We start from the raw sequence: 25466 nt of genomic DNA on the forward strand, positions 1-25466 counted from the left end.
ATGTGGGGAGCAAGTGCACAGTGACTCCTGTTGTTGATTTAACAACTGACACTCTTATTTATGATGTCAGTGATCACCCAAGGCTCTTGTCATGAGCTGCCAAAGCTGTGGAAGCCTCTTGAATTCACAAACTCCGACCTTATTTAGACAAGGCCAATATCAAAGTGGAGGTTCTCCTCCTTTCAGAGAAAGGTACCTCCTTCTTTGATGGCCCATTCTTTCCACTGGGATCTCACTTACAGAGATCTTTCATGTATGTCATTTTTGCCACAGCATTTTGGCTTTCCATGCCTGAAATGCTCCCGTGGACTTTTTAGCCAGATCCGAGTGCCTTAAGAGCTGATTCTGAGGCCAGAGTGCTGTGTAGGGCATTTGTCATTCTATGAGTCTGCTATGTGTCCCACTTTCTATGTTGGATCCTTCTCTCCTTTTTAATTCTATCAATTATCATTAGCAGACACTGGTCTTATTTATGTGATGCCTTTGACACTTAATCCTATCTTTATGATCAATTATGAACTTAAACTGATCACTTTAACTAGTAAGATGGCATTAGTACCTGCCAACTTAATGGGATTTGGAGTCCCATGGCAAGTATTTAGCTTTACCCTTAGGGATAAGTCCAAGGGAACATGTACATCTGCTCCCTCTCTTATTCCCACTCTTATTTGTAGCAGGGATCAATTTTCAATTGGATTTAAACACCTAAGAATAATTCTGTGTTAAGTAAAGAGTTCAACTGGTGGTATTAAGTAGAGAAAGAAAGTACTAAAAAGAATAAAATAGTAAGCTGTTCTTCTACAAGGGCTGATCCAGTCATTGCTTTTCATAGCGTCAGTCTCACTTCTACAGGTTTCCTTTTAGGTGCTCAGTTATCACAGATCAGAGAGAACATAAGATATTTGTCCCATGCTTATTATATCATTCAGCATGATGTTTTCCAGATTCCTCCATTTTGTTGCAGATGACCAGATTTCATTTCTTTTTTACCACTCTGTAGTATTCCATAGAGTATATATCCCATAATTTCTTTATCCAGTGTTATGCTGATGGGCATTTCAGTTGAGTCCATGTCTTAGCTATTGTGAATTGAGCTGCAATAAACTTGGAGGTGTGGATAGCTCTTTATTTGCCAATTCAATTTCCCTTGGGTAAATTCTGAGGAGTGGGATGGCTGGGTCATGTGGTAGGGCTATATTCAGATTTCTGAGATACCTCCAAACTGTCTTCCATAGTGGCTTTACCAATTTGCCCCCACATCCTTGCCAGCATCTGTTGTTTGTTGATTTCTGTATGAAAGCCATTCTAATTGGGGTGAGGTAAAACCTCATTGTGGTTTTGATTTGCATTTCCCTGATAGCTAGTGATCCTGAACATTTTTTCATTTGTCTATTGGCCATTTGGATTTCCTCTTTTGAAAACTGTCCGTTTAGGTCCTTCGCCCATCTCTTAAGTGAGTTGTTTGTTTTGTTGTGGTGGAGTTTCTTGATCTCTTTGTAGATTCTGGTTATTAATCCTTTATCAGTTGCATAATTTTCAAATAATTTTTCTCATTCTGCCTCTTCACTTTCTTGACTGTTTGTTTTGCCATACAGAAACTTCTCAATTTGATGTAATCCCAATTGTTAATTTTGGCTTTGGCTGCCTTTGCCTCCGGGGTCTTTCTTTTTTTTTTTTTTTTTTTTTTTTTCTTTTTTTTTATCTTTTATTTAATGAATATAAATTTCCAAAGTACGACTCATGGGTTACAATGGCTTTCCCCCCCAAACCGTCCCTCCCACCCACAACCCTCCCCTTTCCCACTCCCTCTCCCCTTCCATTCACATCAAGATTCATTTTCGATTATCTTAATATACAGAAGATCAGCTTAGTATACCTTAAGTAAGGATTTCAACAGTTTGTTCCCACACAGAAACATAAAGTGAAAAATAATAGATGATTTTTTTTTAAATGATGATGAAATCAGATCAGACCTATTGTCATGTTTAATCCCAGTGAGAGTCAAGTTGGGAATTGATAATTTCTTTTTTTTTTTTTTTTTTAAGGAAGATCAGTTTAGTGTACATTAAGTAAAGATTTCAATCGTTTGCACCCCCATAGAAACACGAAGTGAAATATACTGTTTGAGTACTCGTTATAGCATTAAGCCTCAGTGTACAGCACATTAAGGACAGAGATCCTACATGAGGAGTAAGTGCACAGTGACTCCTGTTGTTGACTTTACAAATTGACACTCCTGTTTATGGCATCAATAATCTCCCTATGCACCAGTCATGAGTTTCCAAGGCTATGGAAGCCCCTTGAGTTCTCCGACTCTTATCTTGTTTAGACAAGGTCATAGTCAAAGTGGAGGTTCTCTCCTCCCTTCAGAGAAAGGCACCTCCCTCTTTGAAGACCTGTTCTTTCCACTGGGATCTCACTCACAGAGATCTTTTTGCCAGAGTGTCTTGGCTTTCCATGCCTGAAATACTCTCATGGGCTTTTCAGCCAGATCTCCGGGGTCTTTCTAAGAAGTCTTTGCTTGTGCCAGTTTCTTGCAGGGTTTCTCTGCTGCTCTCTAACAATTTGATGGTGTCAGGTCGTAGATTTAGGTTAATCCATGTTGAGTGGATTTTTGTGTAAGGTGTAAGGTAGGGGTCTTGCTTCATACTTCTGCATGTGGAGATCCAGTTTTCCCAGCACCATTTGTTGAAGAAACTGTCCTTGCTCCAGGAATTGGTTTTGGCTCCTTGATCAAATATAAGTTGGTTGTAGATGTTTGGATTGATTCTGGTGTAAACTAACTGAACTTTATGTCTGGCTTAATACAAGAATAAAATTACACTTTCTCTATCACTGATAGCCAATAATAAATAAGGATAACTTTGATGCATATAAAGCATTTAAAGATCTTAAAATATTAAAAATGCACATAGTTTGTATCTGTTAATGATCTTTGGCACACATTAGCCAGTAAATGATACTATAGAAACTAGAAAGTAGGTGGAGAAAGGTGCAGTTTAACTTCCTGCCCAAGATATCCTTGTTTAGCTGGTAGGCACGATAAGATAGATTGCCCAAGATGATCACAAGGCTTCCTAAGTAGCTGGCTTTCACCATCTTCAAAACAGATAGCTTAGAGGAAACAAATCATGCAGACATTCTTGGTAACATCTGCAGGGATGAATGTGGCCCTTTCTTCTCTCAACTGCGTCATTTTCTCCTTTCTTTCATCTTATGGTGATGGGTTTTTCTCCACTGTGTGATTTTCATTTCCTCCTCTATAGAATAATTGAACACTTTTTGTTAATACTGCTACAATGAAGCACAGGAACCTGCTATTTTTCCAGAGTGACTTTAGTAATCTGGAGGCTGTTCAGTCCTCAGAACTGCCAGTTTTGCTTGCCATTGTGATTTTTTTTTATGCCTTTCTGTTCTCACTTTGACTTTTTTTTGTTTTTTTTCTTGAAGCATTGAATGAGATGGAAGACATGGTACAAGAAGATGGAGAAGTAGTAGCTGAGGGTGGAAATGATACTCCAGCTCATAGTCAGGCAATTATTCCTGTGGATGTTGATGAGGAACAAGCAGGTAATCAAGTGACTCTTCCTACATTCGTCATTCTGACTACTGGAGCCTGACTCTGAGAAGACTTGTTTTCTGACATTTACAGCTAATGATGTACTTGATGATGTTTATTGAAGCATGCAGTATATTCTTGGTATTCTTTATTTGTAACTGTGACAATAGCGGCTTTTCTATGTAGCCAGGTATCCATGTCTGTCTGTCTCTGTTTGCCTTTCCTCAGCCTCATCCCAATTTTGTGTGTGTGTAGAAAAAGAAAGCAGTGAATTGTTGATGGGGAAATTAATAACCTGATTAAATATTCTGCTTGTAACTTCACATCATCTCAGTTGGGGAGGAGCAGGGCAGTGGTTGACTTGGTTTAATAAAGAGACCAAGATCTAGACTGTGTCATTTCATGACTTATGGCAGACAGTAGATTCATATGCCCTCAAAGATTACTTTATGCAACCCTGTGCTTTGCAGGTGGGAACTAATACTCTTTCAAAAGTTTGATAATATACTAAAGACCGTTCAGCTAGCAGTTAAGGGAAAGATTGAGGTTAAAACTCAGATTTTCTCACTCCTGATCTTTTGTAATGCTACCTTGTCTTTGAATTGAAAATATCTCTTAACTATCCTTGTTTTAAATGTCTTACAGATGTGCTCACTTATTCAACAAATAATTACTGAATGCCTACTCTGTGCCAGGTGTTGTAAAATGTGACTGGAAAAAGACATGGAAGGTTCCTTGGAGCTTTCATTTGGTTGATGTTGCCATTATTAGTCACTTGTCAGAAAATTGGGTCATAATAGCTAAAGGTTTAAGAGTTGTACTAGAAAGCAGATAAAGGATGTTCTGCGTAAACGTACATACTCAAATAGCAAGAACGCATCTAGCTTTCAAGAATGCATTTTCTGTTCTTTTTATTCTCCATACCTGGAAATAGTACTTTACATAAGAGCCTTTCTTGAGCACAAATTAACTGTTAGGCCTGTATTTTTTTTTAGGACCTAGTGGTCTTCAGCGTGTAGTAAAACCAACCCCAATAACTGTTCATGATTCAGAGAGTGATGATGAAGAAGACAGTCTAGAACTCCAAGAAGTCTGGATTCCTAAGAATGGTGCTCGGCGTTACTCTGAACGTGAAGAAAAAACTGGAGAGTCAGGGCAGTCCAGGGAACTGTCAGGTGAGCAGTTGTGTCTTCCTCTGACCCGTTAGTGAGTCACTGTCAGAACTGACACACGTGACTTTTGTATAATGTATCCCTACTGCAGCTTATGTTGCAGTTCACACATTCCTTAGGGAATGTGATAGGAAGCAAGAAAGGCTATTGCCAAAGTAAGAGGGTAATCTGGGTGGTGCTATCATGGGCAAGTGTAGCACAACAAAAATATTAATAAACGAGGGCTCAGGGAAGGGAAGTAAGTGTTTTGAGTCCCCCAATGGAGGCTTTAGGTAGTTGCGCATCACAGTATCAAGGATTAATTATTAAGAGGCCTGTTGCTCATGTAAGGCAAGGCTACTGAGTCATCCAGAGCAGTGAACAACCAATCATTCCCCAGTTAATAATCTGTCCAGCTGTGCTTAGTGAGTATTGTTGGCCAGTGTGGTGCTTGAGGGAGAACTCAAGTACATTTTCCTAATCCCTTGCCTTCCTTTAAATCTAGTTAGTACCTTTTCCATTTGTCTCACCAAGAGTTTATAATTCTCTTAACTTTCAGATTCATACTTGTTCCTTGTCTTTCCCTTTCATTTCTCAGAACTGTGTGCTTACCACTTTTTGCAAAGAATAAATTTGTTTTTTTAATTATCCACTCATTTTCCCTAGTATACCATTACTCCTTAATACATTTGAATGTCTTTCATACAATTAACACTGTACCTGAAATATATATGCACTTCTGTGTATAGAAAGCTCAATTCTTTGGCCTTGGAATAATTTACTAACCACTGACTGAATATTCAATTTCTGTTTTACTCATCTTAAGCAATAGCTTTAGTTGGAAGGTTCTTTTCTGGCAACTGAAATTTAGGAAAAGTGATATGGCCAACCTACTAACATAATGTTTCCCAAAAAATTCACTTTCTAAATTTAGCAACTAGAACCTCTTGACCAGATGAAACCTTATTTGCTTACTGCTTTATACACTCATTGAGCCTTACTGTGCCCCAGGTACTGTGTTAGGCACTATGAGGGATACAGAGATGATAAAAGTTATGGTGTCTTTCAGAAGCCTCTAGTATGGAGAATCAGGTCAGAAATACAGATAATATTCCAGGGTGTATCCTACAGTGGCTTTGGGATGGGTGTGCAGAAGAGATTGAACAGAGGTCCACAGTGACAGATTGGTGAGAACAAAGACCCTGAGGCAGTGGTATATTGAGAGAAAAGTTTGGGATACAATATAGAATCTAAATAGAGGGGACAAAATGGAAGATAACTTGGAATCAGATCATGAAGAACTGTGAAGGCTGAGCTAAGGAAGTCTAAACTGTGTGGGCACTAGGTAACCATGGAGAATATTTGAGCAATTCAGTGAGATAATCACATTTGTATTTTAGAAAAATTAGTATACATTGTTTCCTGTTCCAGATTTACTCTTGCCCTTTGTCCAGAATTTATACTGAAATCTTTTCTTTTCCTCGGGCCGTTCTTCTTTTTCTGTAAGCAGTAAGTGGAAAAGGCAAGACTCCACTTCGAAAGAGGTACAACTCCCATCAGATGGGCCAGTCGAAGCAGTTTCCCCTCGAGGAAAGCAGCTGTGAGAAAGGCTGTCAGGTCACCAGTGAGCAGATCAAAGCCGATATGAAAGCAGCTAGGGATATTCCTGAAAAGAAAAAAAACAAGGATGTTTATCCCAGCTGCAGCAGCACCACCGCCAGCACAGTGGGAAACTCCAGCTCACACAGCACTGCTTCTCAAAGCCCCGACTTTGTAAGGACGGTGAACAGCGGCGGCTCTTCCGAGCCTAGCCCTACAGAAGTGGATGTGTCCAGGCAGTGTGTCTGCTCCCCCGGTGGGTCAGAGGACTCTGAGGCCATGGAGGAGGGAGATGCAGAGAGTTCTGTCTGCCCCAGATGCTGCTGTCACAGGCCCCAGGAATCCCAAAGGAGAACTAGCAGGTGTTCTGATGAGGAACGTCCTTCAACCAGCCGAGCCTGTGTTGTGAATGGCCCGGATGGTACGAGATCCGCCTTTTCCTTTAGGACTCTGCCACAAGGGGGGTCTGCAGGCCCAGCACATGATGAGAGGACTAATGGGAGTGGCTCTGGGGCTACAGGTGAGGACAGGAGGGGGAGCTCCCAGCCTGAGAGTTGTGACGTGCAGTCTCATGAAGACTACCCTCGGAGGCCCCTAACCAGGGCCAGGAGCAGACTGTCCCATGTACCGCTGGTATCTGAGTCAGGTATGACAATGCTCCCAGGATTAGCAACTGCAGGGTAGGGCTGGAGAAAGGCATGAGCTTGTCCTGTGAGTTTTCTTACAAAAAGCCAGTTTGGCGAATTAAATTTGTTTTGGGGGTTCTGTTGATCATATGTATTTTGAATTAATCTTTGACAGTGGGTTGGTGGGTGGGGGTGTAAAATAGTTTGTAAAACATCCAACCCAGAAAATTCAAATTGTTTGGCTTAGAGAATGTAACTGTATGTATTTATCTTAAAGTCAATGCTGATTGTGATGTTGAAGCTGCATTCCACACTTAAGGAAATCTAAACTTAGCAAATTTTTAAACTTAACCAAAAATAAGGACTTGAAGTTCCTAGGGCTGGGGGAATATGTCTCACTGAAGGTTCCTGGGGATATTCCTATGTATGTGCAGTATTTAGTAATTTTTTTTCTGTAATCAAGTTTTGCTTCCAGTTCGGTTTACCAGGACATAACCAGGTAAGTAAATAGTTTTGACTGAGAATTATTTGGATGAAGATAATCCTCAAAGCAGATGTACTTAATTTCATTAATATTTATGATGTGTATGCCAAATCATTGGGTTGAGCAGCAGGAGTAAGTATATTTCTTGATCATAATTAATGTCTATTTCTGACCTTATTTTTTAACTAATGTTACTACATTTATTAATAATGCCTGTCAGTGAATAATAATGTATTATAATTTTCTCTAGGCATCACCAAATTTTAAATCTTAAAATTTGCCTCAGAATATAGGCAGAGTCAGTGCCAGTGCCCTTCATACGTTAACCAGAGCTGGATAAATTGTGTTGATTTAAACTAACAAATGAGTTCCCTTAAGATTATGTATGAGACCCTAATTAATTAGGTACTAATCAGCAAGGTAACATAAACTTATGAAAATACAGTTGGCATTCTGTATCCCTGGGTTCCACGTCCGTAGATTAAACCAACAACGAATGGAAAATATTTGGGGGGAAAATCGTGTCTATGTTGAATCATTACAGACTTTTTTTTTGTAGTTACTACTTAAACAATACTCTGTAACACTTATGTAGCTTTTACATTATATTAGGTATTATAAGTAAGCTAGAGATGACTGAAAGTATATGAGAGGATGTGCATTGTTATGTGCAGAGTCTGCGCCATTTTATATAAGAGACTTGCGCATCTATTGAGCGTGGGGGATCCTGGAGTCCTCCAGGGATACTGAGGGAGGGCTGTGTATGAGTTGATGTGTTTTTTTTCAGTTGTGGAAAAATATACATAGCAAAATTTTCCATTTTTATGTTTGTAGACCAGTTTCATTAAGTACATTCACATTGTTTTGCAGCTGTCACCATATTCCATCTAAACTTTTTCCCCATCTCAAACTTAAACTCGTACCTATTGGGATACCTTTTGTTGCGTGGTTCTTCATATTTTATAAAGTCAGATCTCCGCATAAGGGTACTTGAAAAAATAAGTTTTTTGGGTGTAAAATTTTTTGAAATCCACAGTTTTTTTACACAGGTATTTTCTGTGAACTTTTTTGAGGATCTCTTATACTTTTAGAATTTATTTTTATGCTTTGAAAGGCCTTCTTAACACTTCAAAGAGTGTTCATATGGTTTTTATTTGCCCATTTATTTTAGTTTAGTTTTTAAATTCAGTCAGTGTTTCATTTTAGTCTGTAGGAGCTAACATTGTTTTTTATCTCAAATTGTCACTTAGTTGTTTGGTATTTATTGATATCCATTGCCAGACCATTACTTTGAAATACTTTTTGATCATGTATTAAATTCATAGATACACTTGGGTTATCTCAGGGCCTTCTTTTCTATTCCAGTGTTCTGTCCTCTACTATTCTTCACAATTTTCTTGACCCGTCATGTGTTTGTCACTTATTTTTATAGATGGCAAATTCTAAAAAAAAAATCTTAGGTTTTGTTTAGAATTACAATAGAGACAGTTGTAAAGAAAATTGTCATTCTTACAGCACTGAGTCTTCCTATTTAGGGACCATTGTGTTTCCCATGTTTTCATGTGTCTTGGTAAACGTTTAGTTTTCTGTTGCTGTTTTAATATGGATCTTCATAGTAACTGTTGGGATTTTGACATTTTTGTTTTTTGACTGTGTTCTTTTTATCACCTTTAACCATTTCATTCTGACCTGTTTCATGACTGGACCTTTTACTTATGTAATAATTTTCTGGATTTGAAAGGGGGAAAGACACATTTATGTAGTCCTTTTTTCTATTATACTTACTATCTTGTCCCTGTTTTTTTTTCAATTTGAGAAGACTTTCCAGTGTCTGTACTTGACATGGTTATAGTAGGTAAATGATTTCCTAATATTTTTGTCTATTTACTTTCAATTAACAGATTTTTGGGGGGGTTGTGAAGTGCTGATTTTAATGTTATCTAGGCCTCTTTTGGAAAAAAAAAGTTAGTTTGGTGGTTTACAAACTATTTTTAATCTAGCATGTTGTTGGTATCTATTGTCCATTAATTTTTAAGGATTTGAAGAGGGAAGTCCACACTAATAAAGGAGCAATCTTGATAGTTGTGGATTTTTTACAAATCCATTGAGAAATAACATTTGACTTTTTAATTTAGTTATTGATATGTGACCTTGTAGAGTATTAAAGCCATGTAGAAGATATTTAGTTATTTATATTGTAAATTTCTATAAGTTCTTATCCTCACTGTATAATAATTTATAAAATAAATATGACAAAATCACAAATTAGGTTGTCAAAGAATAGCATTTAAGATTAATATATTTTCTTAAATACTATCTCTGACACCCTAAGACTGTATTGGTCTGCTTTTCTGTTTCTGTAACATCTTCAGGATTAATATGAACCACACATGTTGTAATTCTACATTTTACTCTCTGTGAGTTTTCCTGTTAGATTGGGAAGCTGGGAATTTTCAAAGTCATCTACATATAAAATGAGACTTAATTTTACAACTTTTGTTTGGAAACATAACACTCTAATTTGGATACTGTGGAGAGGAAATGACTTTAAACCCCTTTTAATTGATCTGAAGATCAATTAAAGTAGAGGGAGAAAGAAATTCAGGAAGGTAAAAAATTTGAAAATCGATTTAAAAAGGGCAGTGTCAGTAAAATAGCCTGGGGCACTGTTGAGGAGTGCAAATAGACCTTTTTTTTGTTAGTTTACCATTTGGGGTTGGGAGGGAGGGTGGCTAGGCTTGCTGGGAGGTTCTGAAGGGAACCAGGACCCACTGGATGTTAAAATTTGTGTGTGAATTTTGACTGTTAGGTTAAATATACTGCATTGAATTCAGGTTTGCTTGAAATCCCTCCAGGATACTGTAGAAAGGGGTCTTCATTGGGTAGCTTAGGTTAATGTGTTTTTTTAGGAACCCCAAGAATTTGATGGTTTCAGAATCTTCAAAGAACCATGATGGGTAGAAATCTGGGCTCCCTTTTCACCTCCAAATGAAGCAGCTGTTTTCAGCTATTTTGTTTAGAATTTCACGAAGATTCCAATTGGTACAGAAAGGAATCCAGTATGTAAAAATCCACTTAAACTAGATTTCTAGAATTTCCATCTAATCCCAAGCTCGGAGAATTTGCAATATTTGGACTTTCTTTCCCTGTCGTCTTTAGTCTTTTGTGTTTAAACTGACAGATTTACAAAGTGGAATATTTGTGATCTAGCAGAAGGATCTGAGAGAGCAGTATGCTGGAGAGTTAATGCATGAAGATCAACTGAATTTCATTCAGTATATATAGTGTTACAGTATATTTAAGTATCAAAAATGAGGACAGTGATTAGTCTCTTAGACTATACATAGCTGCTTTAATTAAGTAGTAAGTTTAACTTACAACTTATTTTTAAATAAAATCAGAATAATATTTGCTTTCATAATTATAATGTTTTAGATTAATGCTCATACTAGTAAATAAGTTAGAATCTTACAGATAAAAGATTGAAACTTTTATAAGCATAGTGACTGGCATCAAATTGCGTGGGTTTGATTCCTGGTTCCCATTTAGCACCTTGGCATTCCATTTTACCTTACCATGCCTTAGTTTCCTAATATATAATAAAGGATAATAATAAATCTGTCTCAGAGGACTGTTACAAAGATTAGATTAATACAAGTTAAACCCTTAGAGTAATGCCTGAAACAGTAAGTGCTCGTAAGTATTTGTTACGCTGTTTATGTGCCTGTAATACATGACTGCCGTTCTATAAATGTTGAATGCCAGTTCATTTAATAAATGTTCATTTTAGCTTGTTGCTGATTGCTGACAGTGAAACAAAGCTGAAATAAGACAGTGTTGTTGCCTTCAAGACATTTTTAGTTTAAATGAAGAAGACAAAACAAGTATGTACAGAAAACAACAAAACAATATAAAATGTTTGGAGTTGCAGGATGATTTATTAGATACGGGTGGCATTTGAGCTAGACATTTCAGAGATAGGTAGTATTTCAAAATGTTAAGGTAGAAAAAAGTGTTCTGAGCAGAAGAAATTAGAGTGATTAATGGCTACAGAGATATTGGCAATGAGAGATGACTAGGAGAAAGCAGGTAGATCTAAAACATAGCTCTAAATGTTAGGCATTGAATCATTCACTAAGTGGCAGCCAATAATTTAAAAAATTGTAGCAAGAAAGCCGTGAGTTTTAATCCAGCCATAGTATTTAGGATGTTTTTTGAATCAGAAAGACTAGAACAGGACTGTTGATTAGATTGTTGGAATGGGCCAGGTATAAAAAAGTTGTTTTTTGTTTGTTGTAGGTATGTTTTAGGTAATGGAATGTGATCCTGTTTTGTTAACAGTCTGTTGAAAATACTGATCTAAACCTTTGCTGTTGGGAACTAAGTTGTAGATATGAGAGTTTTTGGAGTTTAAACATATGCAATTGAATATGCTCTGTTGAAGGAAAGAAAGCAAGACTAAAATTTGTGATGTTTTTGCCTCTTCTAGAAGTTGCCAAAACAAAGCCACGTCATGCTATGAAACGGAAGCGGACAGCGGATAAATCCACTAGTACAAGTGATCCTGTGATTGAGGATGACCATGTGCAGGTAAAGAAAAAAACCTCACTTACCTTTCACAGTCCAGCCTTATCCTTGAGTAACGCAGAACTGAAGCATTTATCCTTGTTAGTTTCTTGGTTATGAAGAAAGCAAGTTTCTAACAGTTAAAAGTTTCAATTGTACCAATGAAAATGCTTAAGCCTTGAAAAAGAAAAATTAGGCCGGCGCCGTGGCTCAATAGGCTAATCCTCCACCTTGCGGCGCCGGCACACCGGGTTCTAGTCCCGGTTGGGGCGCCGGATTCTGTCCCGGTTGCCCCTCTTCCAGGCCAGCTCTCTGCTATGGCCAGGGAGTGCAGTGGAGGATGGCCCAGGTGCTTGGGCCCTGCACCCCATGGGAGACCAGGAAAAGCACCTGGCTCCTGGCTCCTGCCAGGATCAGCGCGGTGCGCCGGCTGCAGCGGCGGCCATTGGAGGGTGAACCAGCGGCAAAGGAAGACCTTTCTCTCTGTCTCTCTCTCTCACTGTCCACTCTGCCTGTCAAAAAAAAATAAAATAAAAAAAAAAAAAAAAAAGAAAGAAAAATTAAAAGGGAGAACAGAAAGATAAACTCACATCTAACATTTTCTCCTTGCAGGTTCTTGTATTAAAATCCAAAAATCTTGTGGGAGTCACTATGACCAATTGTGGAATCACAGATCTAGTGCTAAAAGACTGTCCCAAAATGATGTTCATCCATGGTATGTATTTGGATCCATGTTATATTATACAGTAGCATAAATGAATTTAAAGAAGAAATCGTTAAAAATATAATTAACATCACTGTATTATTTTTCAAAGGAAACATTGTGCTGAATTATCCTTATTAATTCTATCCTGTTCTGTAATTCTCAAATAATTACTCTATAGTAAGAGTCCATGCATAGGGACTTAGTTCAACTTTTAAAATAGCCTCTCCTCCAAAAGAGCATTGCTCTGTGATCTGGCAGTGTGGATTAACAATATGTATGAGTATTGGAGTCTGTTAGAACTCAGCTCCAATCCCTGCTCAGCCATTTGCTAGTTGGGTGATTTGGGATGGTTTGATGACTGCACCTTCACTGCTTAACTGCTCTGTATTTGATTAGGATGATCAATCATATCCTTAATTCACATCACATTATCATTAGTCCAGGCCATACTTTTCAGTCTTATTTGTCCCAATTGCAAATCCTATCTGTCCCCACCATATAAGCCCATGCATTTAATATATGTCCTTCCAGTATACCATTCATGTCCTTATTTACATAGCAGTCGTATATGTCTGTCTCAGATAGAGGGCTTTGTGTGAGCTTTTACAAATTTTAAATTTATGTCCATACATAGTGCATTTATTTTTTTCCTTTTTCATTCAAAAGGTATTTTTATATCCATTAATAAAAAATTATAGACATCTGACTTACTCCTGGTTTTGGACAAATTTTTTGTATTTTAAAGATTTATTTATTTGTTTGAAAGCCAGAGTTAACAGAGAAAGAGGGAGAGACAGAGAGAGAGAATCATCCATCTATTGGTTCACTTTCCAAGTGGCTGCAACACCCAAGGGCTTCATTCAGCTCTCCCACATGGCTGGCAAGGGGCTCAAGCACTTGGCCAGCTTCTACTGCTTTTCCAAGATGATTAGCAGGGATCTGGATTGGAAGTGGAGCTGAAAGGACATGAGCCCAGAGATCCTCACAGCAGGATTGGTCTTTTTGGCCTTACGGCAGAACTAGAAGAACAAAGGATCTTAGATAATAGCTCAGTCTCCAGATACCAGGTCAGTTAATGGCAGATAAGATGACCAAATTAGAACAGATCTTAACTATGTCTGGTTTTACAGCTGAGAAACTATTGAATCCTTATAACCATCTAATCCTTTTCCCTTTTTTCTTTCTGTTCTCATCCCAATCCTCTTCTTTCCACCATGTCACAGAAGGTGACATGAAAATGAGTCTGAAAGGCAGGATACTCACTTAGTGGTTAGACCTCAAAGTTAGTTGCAACTAGATTGCTCAGGAAGGTAGTGACATTTAGGGCAAGGATCTACAGAAGATGTCTTTATAAACATTAAAAACATCAGCAAGCCGGCGCCGTGGCTCACTAGGCTAATCCTCTGCCTTGCGGCGCCGGCACACCGGGTTCTAGTCCCAGTCAGGGCACCGGATTCTGTCCCGGTTGCCCCTCTTCCAGGCCAGCTCTCTGCTGTGGCCAGGGAGTGCAGTGGAGGATGGCCCAAGTGCTTGGGCCCTGCACCCCATGGGAGACCAAGAGAAGCACCTGGCTCCTTGCTTCGGATCAGCGTGGTTTGCCAGCCGCAGCGCGGCAGCCATTGGAGGGTGAACCAATGGCAAAGGAAGACCTTTCTCTCTGTCTCTCTCTCTCACTGTCCACTCTGCCTGTCACCAAAAAAAAAAAAAAAAAAAAAAAAAAAAAAAAAAAAATTTCAGCAAATTAGCCTTATGCTTTTATTATCTCTTCCATTTAATCACACTTCTCACTTGAGTTGAACTAGGTTGAAATTTGAGATAAAAGGGGGAGGAATATTTTTCTCAGGTTGGTATACTAGTGCAGCTTATTTTTTGTATGACCTCATGTTTTATTTGTTAAATGAGAAGACTATTTTATCATAGACCAGCATTTTTAATAACAAAATTTCCTGCAGTAATGGAAGTGTTCTGTTTATACACTGTTCAGTAGTCACATGTGGCTGCTGAACACTTGAACTATGGCTAGTAATTGAGGAGTTGAATTGTTAATTGTATTGTATTGTAGCTCTAAAATTTAAATAGGTACAGATGGCTAGTGGCTACCGTATATACAGCTTTAGACTAAAGTATCAGCTATTTCTTGGTCTTGATTTTAGTGATCTGCTTTTATAATTATTATAGGAATCAAAATCAACTCTGCTTACTTCCTGTGAGTGGATTTAAGCTAATATATATATGAATTACTCCAGGTTTATTTTTATCATTAACCATAAAATTATATAATTTACTTATCTAAATTTCATTCCTTTTTATTTATTTAAAAGACAGAGTGACAGAGAGACAGATGGACAAATGAATATAGAGATCTTCCACCCAGTGGTTCACTCTGCCCATGCCTGCAGTAACCTGGGCTGGCCAGGATGAATCCAGAGCCCAGAACTCCATCCACGTTTCCCACATAGATAACAGGGACCCCAAGTACTTGAGCCATCACCTGCTGCCTGCAAGGGTGTACATTAGCAAGAAGCTAGATCAGAAGCAGAGTGGGTACTCAAAACGAAGCACTCTTATATGGAATGTGGGCTTCCCAAGTGGTATTTTAACCATTGGACGACACACACCCCGACTCCAAAATTGTATACTTTATAGTTATCCCTTTCAGCAAATGTTTCCAAAGCAATCCCTGTTTATATATTTTCTGGAACATAGTTTCCATGACATTAAAATATTAAATGAAAAACATATTTTTCCAATATGGACTGTTAGTGTTTATTAGTGTTTCAATATGGAATATTTTTATTTATATAAATGGAACCAATTTCATGATCTTATACATACAGTTTTACCCCATCCTCCTTCCCTCCCACCTTTCCTCCTCCTTCCTTTCTTATTTTAATTTTTATGATAATATACTTTTTTTATTTGAGATAAAAAAAGATATATTTATTTATTTGAAAGAGTTAGAGTGAGAGATCTTCCATCTGCTGATTCACTCCCCAAATAACTACAATGGCAGGAGCCAAGAGCTTCTTCTAGGTCTTCCATGTGGCTGCAGGACCCAAGTATTTGGGCCATCTTCCACTGCTTTCTCTGGTGCATTAGCAGGGAGCTAGATTGGAAGTAAAGCAGCCAAGACAGGAACCAGTGCCCATATGTGATGCCAGCACCATAGGCAGTGGCTATACCTGCTGTGTCATAGCACTGGCACCTTTGTTTTTCGTTCGCTTGGTTTTCTTTTTTTAACCTCTCCAGCTTCCTAATCTGTTTCTTTTAGAGCAGGACAGATTCTAGATTTTTAACTTTCATTGGCTAGTAAACCAAGTGTGAAGGGTTTCAGAGATGTGAATTTGAAAAGAAAAAAAAAAAAAGTCCCTTCAAATCCACAAAGGCAAATTGTAAATGTATAATACTTTACTGTCTTAGTTCCTTTATACCATGTGTTGATTAACTTAGATAATATGAAAACTGTATTTTAATGTCCCTTCTAGCACAGGGTGAGCACATTTTTCAAATACAACACAATCACATTTTCACATCTTTTTGTCAGCTGTTATTTTTTGTGAGAATATTTGATCTATGTTAAACATATTTACAACTACATTATTTTGTGCTAATAGAATTTGGACCAGTTCTCCAAAGCTGATTCCAAATGAGATGTATATTGCTCTATTATTTTGTGTAATTATGGAGCTTAATTACCGTTGTTTTTATTTTGTAGCTACCAGGTGCAGGGTACTGAAACATTTAAAAGTAGAAAATGCACCAATTGTAAACCGATTTGACTATGCACAATGCAAGAAATTAAATATGGATCAGGTACTAGACCAGATACTGAGGATGCCTCCTGAGAGAAACCGCATCATATACCTGCGCCCGATGCAGCAGGTAAGGAGCTCTGCCCCTTTCAGCGGATGCATATATGAGGGTATTTCAAAAAGCTAGTGGGAAATGGAATTTGAAAGATAAGCTTGTTTTGATGTGAAAAAAAAATTTCTAAGCCTATGCATGGCTTTTTGCAATATGCATTTTCCACAAACTTTTTGAAAATCTCCATATTGTGATTTATTTTTGCTTGCTTGTTTGTTCTTCAGCCCTTTGGAGTTAGCTGTTATCATTATTCGCTCAGACCATAGTAATGATTCTTTAGATTCTACACAGTTCTTTTAACCAAGCTAGACTATCTTGCCAGTCTTTCTCATTAGTGCCTCTCTACTAGATTTGTGTGGATTTTAGCAAGTTACATGATGAGGGGAGTTGTTAGAAACAAGTTTTTGTTTTGTTTTGTTTTTAGGATTTATTTATTTGCTTATGTATGTATTTATTTTAAAGGCAGAGTTACAGAGAGAGGCCTCCCATCTGCTGGTTCACTCCCTAAACGGCCACAATGGCGAGGGCTGGGCCAGGTTGAAGTAAGGAGCCAGAAACTCCATCCAGGTCTCCCACATGGGTGGCAGGAACTGAAGTACTTGAGCCATCTACTGTTTCCTAGGCACACTAGTAGTGAACTGGATCAGAAACAGAGTAGCCAGACTTCCATCCACTGGTTCACTCCCTATGCAGCCACAGTGGGCTGGGGCTGGGCCAGACTGAAACAAGAAGCCAGGAACAACTTCACAACTTCTTCTTCTTCTTTTTTTTTTTTTTTTTTTTTAGAGGCAGAGTTAGACAGTGAGAGAGAGACAGAGAGAAAGGTCTTCCTTTTCCGTTGGTTCACTCCCCAGGTGGCCGCTTTGGTCGGCGCGCTACGGCCGGCATGCTGCACCAGTCTGAAGCCAGGAGCTAGCTGCTTCCTCCTGGTCTTCCATGTGGGTACAGGGCCCTAGCACTTGGGCCATCCTCCACTGCCTTCCTGGGCCACAGCAGAGAGCTGGACTGGAAGAGTAGCAACCGGAACAGAATCCGGTGCCCCAACCAGGACTAGAACCCGGAGTGCTGCCGCCACAGGCAGAAGATTAGCCTAGTGAGCCACGGCGCCGGCCAAGAGGAGCCAGGAACTTCTTCCAGGTCTCCCATGTGGGTGCAGGGGTGCAAGAAGTTGGGCCATCTTCTGCTGCTTTTCCCAAGCCATTATCAGGAAGCTGGATTGGAAGTGGAGCAGCCAGACATAAACTAGTGCCCATATGGAACGCTAGCATTGCAGGTGGCAGCTTTACCCCCTATGCCACAACTCCAGCCCTGTCATACTCTTGTGGCACACTGACAATTTATCCATCTTTGCCACAAGGTCACCTCCAACAGGGTTTTATACTTACTTAAAGTTACCTGTGGTTAAGAGTGCAGATTCTGGTTTTAGACTGCCTGATTCAAATTCTGACTTTCTGACTCCCAGCAGATCACTAGACTTATGTCCTAATTTCTTCAACTGTAAAATTAGAATAATAGTATACCTGGTGTTATTGTGATATTTAATACGTGTGATGTGAAGGGACAGTTGCTGAGTATAGTAAGCAATCAGATGATAGTGGCCATTATTACCCTTATTATTAGGAATATGCTGTGTATACGAGACTCTATGCTTGATGTCAAAAGAGAATTTAAAGTAAGCATTTATAGTCTTTGTATGAGTCAGTTCAACAAATTCTTGAGTCTCTCAACACTCAGATTTTTCTGGGTGCTGAAAAATACATTGAATGTTATCCTTCCCTGAAGTTTGTCTTCCTAAAAAGGAGATAAATGTAAATGCCACTAAGATTGCCAGTGTGGGATTTGTAACTAGGGATAGGAAAGAGCATTCCATCAGAAAGCAGTGTGAACAAGGACTACAAGGGAGGCAGGAAAATGTGTTTCTCAAAGTGCGCAACAGGCCAGTTTGAATAGAGTGAATGGGATCATATATTCACAGTTCTGGAATGCAGTCAATACTTAACCCCATAAAGTACGTATTCAAAAGTAGATTCTGCGTTGACTGAGATTGGTTACCTCATTGAAGATTCTTTGGTTTAATGGATACTTATGTAACAGTGAAATATCAATCACTGAGTTCCCTATACTGTGTAACTTGTAGATCTTGCTTCCAGCATGACAGGCTCGTTCAGATCAGAATATGATTACATCAGCCAAAGATTTTTTTTTTTTTAAACTGGCCCAAGGAATGATTGATCAAACTCTAGGAGATAAATTACTAAGGCTTTCACTTTCTGAATCCAAAGACTTTTGTGATGTCTTCCACAGGTGGACACACTAACTTTAGAGCAGAAGCTGTTTAGTGGTCCCTACCCCTATCACATCTGTATTATCCATGAATTCAGTAACCCTCCCAATGTCCGGAACAAGGTGCGCATTCGCAGCTGGATGGACACTATTGCAAACATCAATCAGTAAGTCACTCTGCGGCCCCTAAAGGCCTTTTCAGTCATTTCTCATAGCCAACACTCCCAGAAGCAAATAAGTTGCAGTAGTTTCCCCTTCTCTGCAGGGATGCATTCCAAGACCTCACAGATGCCTGAAACCATGAATAGTACCAAACCTTAAATATCTATTTTTTTCCTATGCATACATACCTGAAATGAAGTTCAATTTATTCATCGGGCACAGAAAGAGATTAACAACAGTAACTAATAACATACTCCAATAAAAGTTACTTCAAACTTACGAGTTGTTTCTGGGGTTTTCCTATTTAATATTTCAGACTATAGTTGACTGTGGGTTCTGACACAGTGGAAGGCAAAACTATGGATATGGGAGGACTGCTGTATTCCTTATTTTAAGTGATTCCATCTGAGCTTTTTAGGCAGACATTTGAAATTAGCATAATTAAAAACAGGGAAATGAGAATTTAAAAAGCATACATGTATGTTTGTTACTTTTTATTTTCAAACTTAGTGAAAATTACAAAACAGACTATTCATATATATTTGACTTCATTTCTTTAGCCTTGAGATACGGAAAAGAGATCAAATTAAAGAGAATCTTAGGAATGATGTTTTATATCATCAGAAAATTGGACTTTTTATCTACTTGTTAGGTGATTTTTGTGTTAAGCACCTTCTACATAGAAGGCATTTGCTTCAAGAATGGCTTTCTTTCTTGCCCTTATTTGATTTTGAAGATAGTGAAAAAAGTAATTTTGACCAGGCTAGGCTTATATTCTTTTGTTTGAGTGTATCTTACTTTTGTTAAATATTTAATGTTTGGCTTGAACTGTTCTGTAAAATCTGGACCTGAAGCAATTTTCACAGCCTCTTACCTACTGTACACCCTAACAGTATTTCCAGTTTGTAATTTTTATTTAATTTTTCCTCTTGCCTCCAGAGAGCTCATTAAATATGAATTCTTCCCCGAAGCGACCCGAAGTGAAGAAGACCTAAAGAAGTACCCCAAGTACCCCTGGGGAAGAGAAATATATACTTTAGAAGGTGAGTTTTTAAAATGATTGTAAAGCTAAATAGCTGGGAACTCCATGAAGGGACATGCCTTGGGGATGATATGAATGTAAATCTTAGAATTCCTCAAAATAATGCATGATTGGAGTATCTGCAAGGATGCGGGGACTAGATCATTAGCTCTGCCTGTTTGAGTCTTTACCATCCCTCGAATAATCAAAAGTACTATTGAAACACAAAACGTAGAGAAAAACTCATGATTGCTATAGTGTGAGCATTGGAAATGACTTGAGGACCCCTGGCTCACTCTCACTTTTACGTTCTGCATATAAAATACTCAGTTTGGCCCTGTCAGCACTTCACACCAGTAGCAATATTACTTCTGTCTTCTTATTTTAGGTGTTGTGGATGGAGCTCCATACTCCATGATTTCTGACTTCCCTTGGCTGAGGTCACTGCGAGCAGCAGAGCCCAACAGCTTCGCTCGATACGACTTTGAAGATGATGAAGAAAGTAATCATGACCTGGCTTTATTTGTATTCTCTGGTTTTAGTGTATTCTACACTGAATACTTAATATTATGTTTTTGAGAGTTAGGAGAAGTGCAGCTTTTAAATGGTTTCCCGGTATACATGTTTTTATTTTCCTCGAAAGAAACAGCTCTGAATTTGTATAATAGGTGATCAGTGGACTCACTGGAGATATTGACATTCTCACCAATTTTATTTTTGTATGATTTAATCAGATCTGCTGCCTTAGGCATCTTTAATATAAGATGAAGTATCCATGTATCAGTTACATTGTATTTCAGTAGATAAGGATAGCTTATGCTGATATACATATTGTTCTAATCATTGTACATGTCTTCCCTTTTCTGTCTCATTTCCAAGGCACCATCTATGCCCCTAGAAGGAAAGGACAGCTGTCTGCAGACATCTGTATGGAGACAATAGGAGAAGAAATCTCAGAGATGCGTCAGATGAAGAAGGGTGTGTTTCAGCGAGTAGTGGCAATTTTTATCCACTATTGTGATGTCAACGGAGAGCCAGTTGAAGATGACTACATTTGATTGGTCCCTGTTTCTTTCCAGCTATTCTGGCAGAAAGCATCTGAGACCATCCAGCTGCCAGAATGCTCCACAGAGGCTTGGGGCATGCAGTGGGAAGGTGCTGGCTCAGTTTGATACATAGGAAATATATAAGGAACATTGAAATTGTATACAAAGATTTGTACATAAAGGAAATATACAAAGACACTTCCTAAAGTACCAACTTTATATCATATGTTTATACAATTTAATTTAAAAATCCATTTTAATGAAGGCAGATAATTTGAAAAAGTTCATTTTCTTTTTCCTTAGTTCATAAAGTATCTTTTTTTGACTGAGCCCTCATTTATATGTTCTTAATCACTGTCATCCCCTTAAATCTGTGCCTTTTTCTTCTTGAGCAGAGCTGTTTGAGTAAATCTGTTGAAGAGTGGTTGTGTCTGTGTGCTTTTTTTTGTCATTAAAATACCAACTAAACTCTATAGACAGAAGGCTATGTTTGTGTACAATGATGTGTTTTTTTTTCTTTTCTCTTGGCTTTATAATTGCCATGTTTCTTAAAAATCAAAAAGACTCATGAGCTTAAAATAAATGACATGGAAGGAGAAATGGGAAGGTTTCCAAAGCTTTTCTAGTTATTTATTTCCACATCAATTGTATACTTGCTTTATCTTCAATATAAAAATAAAAGTTTATTAAAATTTTTTTCTTGCCTTGGACCTGAATCCCTCTTTTTAAAGAGTAGTAGCAAAGACTGCATAGAAAAACAAGATATAGTTATGTCTAGATAAGACTTCAGTGTTACCCAATTTATTATCTCTTTTAGAAGTTCTGGGGCTGTGTTATGTTCTCTTTTTTTTAAGATTTATTTATTCATTTGAAAGTCGAAGTTACACAGAGAGAGGAGAGGTAGAGAGAGAGAATCGCTGGTTCACTCCCCAATTGGCCACAACAGCCGGAGCTGTGCCGATCCGAAGCCTGGAGCTTTTTCTGGGTCTCCCACGTGGGCGTGGGGGCCCAAGGGCTTGGGCCATCTTCTATGGCTTTCCCAGGCTACAACAGAGAGCTGGATCAGAAGTGGAGCAGCCGGCACTCAAACTGGTGCCCATGTGGGATGCTGGCACTGCCTGCAGCGGCTTTACTCGCTATGCCACAGCGCCGGACCCTGTGTTAACATTCTTTAACTCAACAGAATTCTAATACAGCACTAGGAACTACTGAATATAGGTCATCAGGAAATGACCTTTCTTCTTCCTCAAGGTGAGAAATTACCCTGGGATGGCAGGGATATATATTTCTGTTGTGGTGTCAAGGATCAAGAACAAAAACTTTAGGTCAACACCCGCATTCTAGTCATGGCTTTGCCACTTGCAAACTGAGTGACCTTAGCAAATTATTTAAACTCTGAAGGTCTTTGAGAAAATGTAGAAACTCTTTGCAAATAGGCATTGCAGTTATGGTCTGTAGAAGGTGTAAATGTTCTTTAGGGTTTTTCCAACCCATTCATTTACAAGAAATCAATCAAAGCCCAGAAAGGGGAAATTACTAACTTATGGTCATGACCTGGTTTAGGCTAGGTAGTTAAGACAAGAATCCCATGTATCACTGAGCTACCTCTGGTGTTAATGATAGAAGTACAAGAATGTCCGCAAGTTTGCTAATACTGTAATATTCTGAATAATAGTATCTTTCTTCACAGTTCTATCTTCAAAGGCTCTTCAGAGATTCTTCAAAGATTTCTTCACAGTTCTCTCTACAAAGATTCTTCTATTACATGAGGAAAAATGATTCAACTAGGTACCGTGTTCTGTCACTATTTTTTAATTTTAGAAACAGCATCCATCCAGTGGTTTATTTCCCAGATGTCCCCAGTAGCTGAGTTTGGACCTGGGCCCAAGTCCAGGAACCACCTGGGAAGTCAGTTCAGGTCTCTCACCTGCATATCACCACTGCCTCCAAGATTCTGCATCGGCAGGAAGCTGGAATCAAGAGCTGGCACCAAGAACATAGCTCAGGCACTCCCATGTGGGATAGGAGCATCTGAACTGCTAGACTAAATGCTCATTCCCAATTACATTGTTTTAAACTTCTCTAAACAAGAGTGTTTCCCACTATCCAGGTTAGAATTATGATCAGTTACACACAGGAAAGAAATTACGGAACATCCTAGGTATTTTAGAATAAGCTGGGTTCCCCAATTTTCAGCTAAAACTCAGTGTAACCCTGGTGTTTCACTGTATCCATAACCAAGTCATCTAAACAATGCTTACGTTGGCCACAAGGGGCTGCTGCTTTCTAAGTTCTTTGTTTGTCCATGTTATCTAATGTTAGCAGGGAGCACTAAAAGCATTGTGAAGGTACCTAGACTGGAAAGACTGACAAAAACAAATCTTGGTAGCTGTAAGGTCCTGAAATCAGCACTTGGTAAACATACAGAATGAATGACTAGAAAGTGATTACCCTCCAGCAGGGATCCGCAAACTTTCGAAATAGGGTGAGATAGTAAATTGAAGACCCAAAGGGCCACAGACAGGCAACTACTCAGCTGTCATAGTGTAAAAGCCATAGGCCGTGTAAACAGATGGACATGGCTATGTTGCAGTAAACTTTATGGACACAAATTTGAATTGTACATAATTTTCACGTCACAAAATACTACTCTTGATTTTTTCCCCCCAGCCATTTAGAAAAGAAAATGTGAAGGCTTAGAGACCAGATCTGGCCCCCAGGCCAGTTTGCTGTACCTGCCATGGAGAATTAAGTTGTCCTTTTTATCCTTTCAGTATTGTCTCCAGCTTGTAGAGCACTGTGGCACATTTTTAAAAGGACTTAAACATCTCATGATGACCTATGACTGAATTAAGTTTATTATCTGAGAATCTAGTATCTCATGGTACCAGGAATATGGGTCTGATTCTTTAAAATGTAAATAACTGGCACCACAATTTTTATAGGGACTTTGTATTTGTAGTCAGAAGACTTGAGTTCAGGTTCTGACTTCCTCAGAGAACTGCAAAGTGACCTGGCGGAAGTCACAGGTCCTACCTTTGAGCCTTAGTTTCCTTGCATAAATATTCATTTGTAATCCATGGTTTATATAGGCTAATAATATAATTTGTATATTTAGAAATAAAATGAATTTGAAGAAGAAGGAGAATAAGCACTGTTAGAATGGGTAGACATGAAGTGTTTTCAGTCCTGACTTCTGCCCCATATAAGCTCTGTGTCCATGAGCAAATCACTTTCTCTGACAAAGTATTTCCTCTTGTACAAAATGAAGTCAACAGTCCCTCCCCATAAGCTGCTGTGAGAGGCACAGAGATTTTGTGAAAGCACAGAGTAACAGTAACGAACCTGCAGGGTGAGATCATTGATGCTCACTGGAACCCGAGGAAGCATGGCCAAGTATTCTGGGTTCCAACCAAGAAATGTGGGGGAAGTCAGACTACCTTCTGCAGAACTGTCCCTGTAGGGGTAGCCACTGTGATGATCTGGAACCCACCGGGTCAGTGCTTTCCGAGGCTCACATACCTCTTCTCACAGTCAGTTGCTGGTTATTCAGTTACCCCAGGCTTATGAATACTAGTATGACCATGAAAGATCAGCACCGAGGGCTTTGCCTGTCAGTCAGCCGTCTACCTGAATTCCCCCATTGTTTAAAGGTAGAAACTAAGGCTCCCAGAGTGGGAGCAGTAGCAGAGAATAATAACAGAAAGCGAGTTCAGACTAGAATAGGCTTGTCAGCAGTTCCTCTCCAGGCTGCAAGCTGATGGTGAAGGGAGAAGTTGGCAACATGAACAAAGAGGTCACCTCTAGCTTGTTCACTGCACTGTCCTGCAGAGTGTATCACATGCACATGGAATGCATCAATCCCTACAGTGTGCACTATTGCACACATTTGGAACTACAGACTTGAGAATCAGCCTGTTATCTTGTTTAGTCATCAGATGTTTCAACTGAGGTTTTTTCTATAAAGCAGGGATGACTTTGGTAACTTTTGTAAGGATTTTATGAGGATTAAATGAAAAAATTCATATAAAGCACTTGCTATAATATCTAATAGAAAGGAGCTCATAAAACATTAGCTTTCTTATTATTGCTGTTTTATTATTTTACATATGGTGTGGAGTGAGCTAAAAGGACAAAGAAAGCTTATCTGAATTGAGTAGATCAGTAGTTAAAAATTTAATCTGGGGTGAGTGTTGTGGTGCAATGAATTAAGCTGCCCCTTGGGATGCCAACATCTGACATCTGTGTGCCTGGCTTCCAGGTCCCTACTCCAGTTCTCATCCAACTTCCTGCTGATGCACGCTGTGGGAGGGAGCAGGTGGTTACTCCATTACTTGGGTTGTTGCCATCATGTGGGAAACCTAGACTGCCTGGCCCAGGCCCAGCCCCAGCCCCAGCT

The 25466-nt window shown here is 38.9% G+C and overlaps 1 protein-coding gene across 8 annotated transcripts in view; it reads left to right on the top strand.

Moving 5' to 3' along the window:
- FBXO38 (F-box protein 38) overlaps window positions 1-21763 on the top strand; it is a 79441-nt gene extending 57678 nt beyond the window's left edge. For 5 of the 8 annotated variants that reach the window (XM_051844376.2, XM_008255213.4, XM_051844375.2 and 2 more), the window contains 10 exons: window positions 3451-3570; window positions 4555-4734; window positions 6221-6955; window positions 11909-12009; window positions 12598-12700; window positions 16407-16573; window positions 18860-19005; window positions 19940-20043; window positions 20410-20523; window positions 20901-21763. In XM_051844376.2, coding sequence (XP_051700336.1) covers window positions 3451-3570; window positions 4555-4734; window positions 6221-6955; window positions 11909-12009; window positions 12598-12700; window positions 16407-16573; window positions 18860-19005; window positions 19940-20043; window positions 20410-20523; window positions 20901-21079 — 1949 coding nt within the window. In that variant the 3' untranslated portion in view covers window positions 21080-21763. The remainder of the gene's footprint in view (window positions 1-3450; window positions 3571-4554; window positions 4735-6220; window positions 6956-11908; window positions 12010-12597; window positions 12701-16406; window positions 16574-18859; window positions 19006-19939; window positions 20044-20409; window positions 20524-20900) is intronic. The other 3 variants (XM_002710296.5, XR_011389800.1, XM_008255216.4) reach the window with 3 other exon arrangements.
- The last annotated feature ends 3703 nt before the right edge of the window (window positions 21764-25466 follow it).

This window comes from Oryctolagus cuniculus, chromosome 6 (assembly GCF_964237555.1).
Source record: "Oryctolagus cuniculus chromosome 6, mOryCun1.1, whole genome shotgun sequence".
Taxonomy (NCBI): domain Eukaryota; kingdom Metazoa; phylum Chordata; class Mammalia; order Lagomorpha; family Leporidae; genus Oryctolagus; species Oryctolagus cuniculus.